Source organism: Buceros rhinoceros, unplaced genomic scaffold, assembly GCF_000710305.1.
Source record: "Buceros rhinoceros silvestris isolate BGI_N320 unplaced genomic scaffold, ASM71030v1 scaffold21163, whole genome shotgun sequence".
In the NCBI taxonomy this organism is placed as follows: Eukaryota; Metazoa; Chordata; class Aves; order Bucerotiformes; family Bucerotidae; genus Buceros; species Buceros rhinoceros.
In genome coordinates, this window is record NW_010403308.1 from 12,256 (window position 1) to 12,726 (window position 471).

The following is a 471-nucleotide window of genomic DNA, read 5'->3' on the forward strand; positions in this document are numbered from 1 at the left end:
CATGCCGAGGGCTCACCGCAGCCCCAGGGACCGCTGCTGCCTGGGATGGAATGGCTCCCCTGCTCCCTGGAGAGAGAGCCCCCCAAAATGCAGCCACCAGCGGGACACTCACCAAGTGGAAGTACTTCTCAGTGTCCAGATCCTTCACTGTGAAGAAGAGAGAGACACAGTGGCTCAGCTGGGGGTCCCAACCCCATCTGCAGATGCCCACCATGTCAGGAGGAGTTTTGTTTGCCTTCTGGGGCACACGGCAAGGACCTCAGGAAGTACTTTCAGGACTTGAGGTCTCCCAAGGGGTGTTTTAAGACAGACCCAAGAGGGCATGAGGGCAGCATCAGCACAGCGGCACTCCAGCATCGTGCTGCCCTGTGGTGCCCCGGGACGCCCCGCAGTCCCGTGCAGCCCGGGCCATCTCCCAGCCCCATCGCTGGGGCGGCTGCACCCCTGAGCGGCGCCCTTGTCCCGCCGGGC

The 471-nt window shown here is 63.7% G+C and overlaps 1 protein-coding gene across 1 annotated transcript in view; it reads right to left on the reverse strand.

Annotated features, from left to right (window-relative positions):
• The window catches only part of LOC104490665 (plexin-D1-like), a 29,209-nt gene that overhangs the window by 10,897 nt on the left and 17,841 nt on the right, over nt 1–471 (reverse strand). The window contains 1 exon segment of the mRNA XM_010132981.1: nt 113–147. Coding sequence (XP_010131283.1) covers nt 113–147 — 35 coding nt within the window.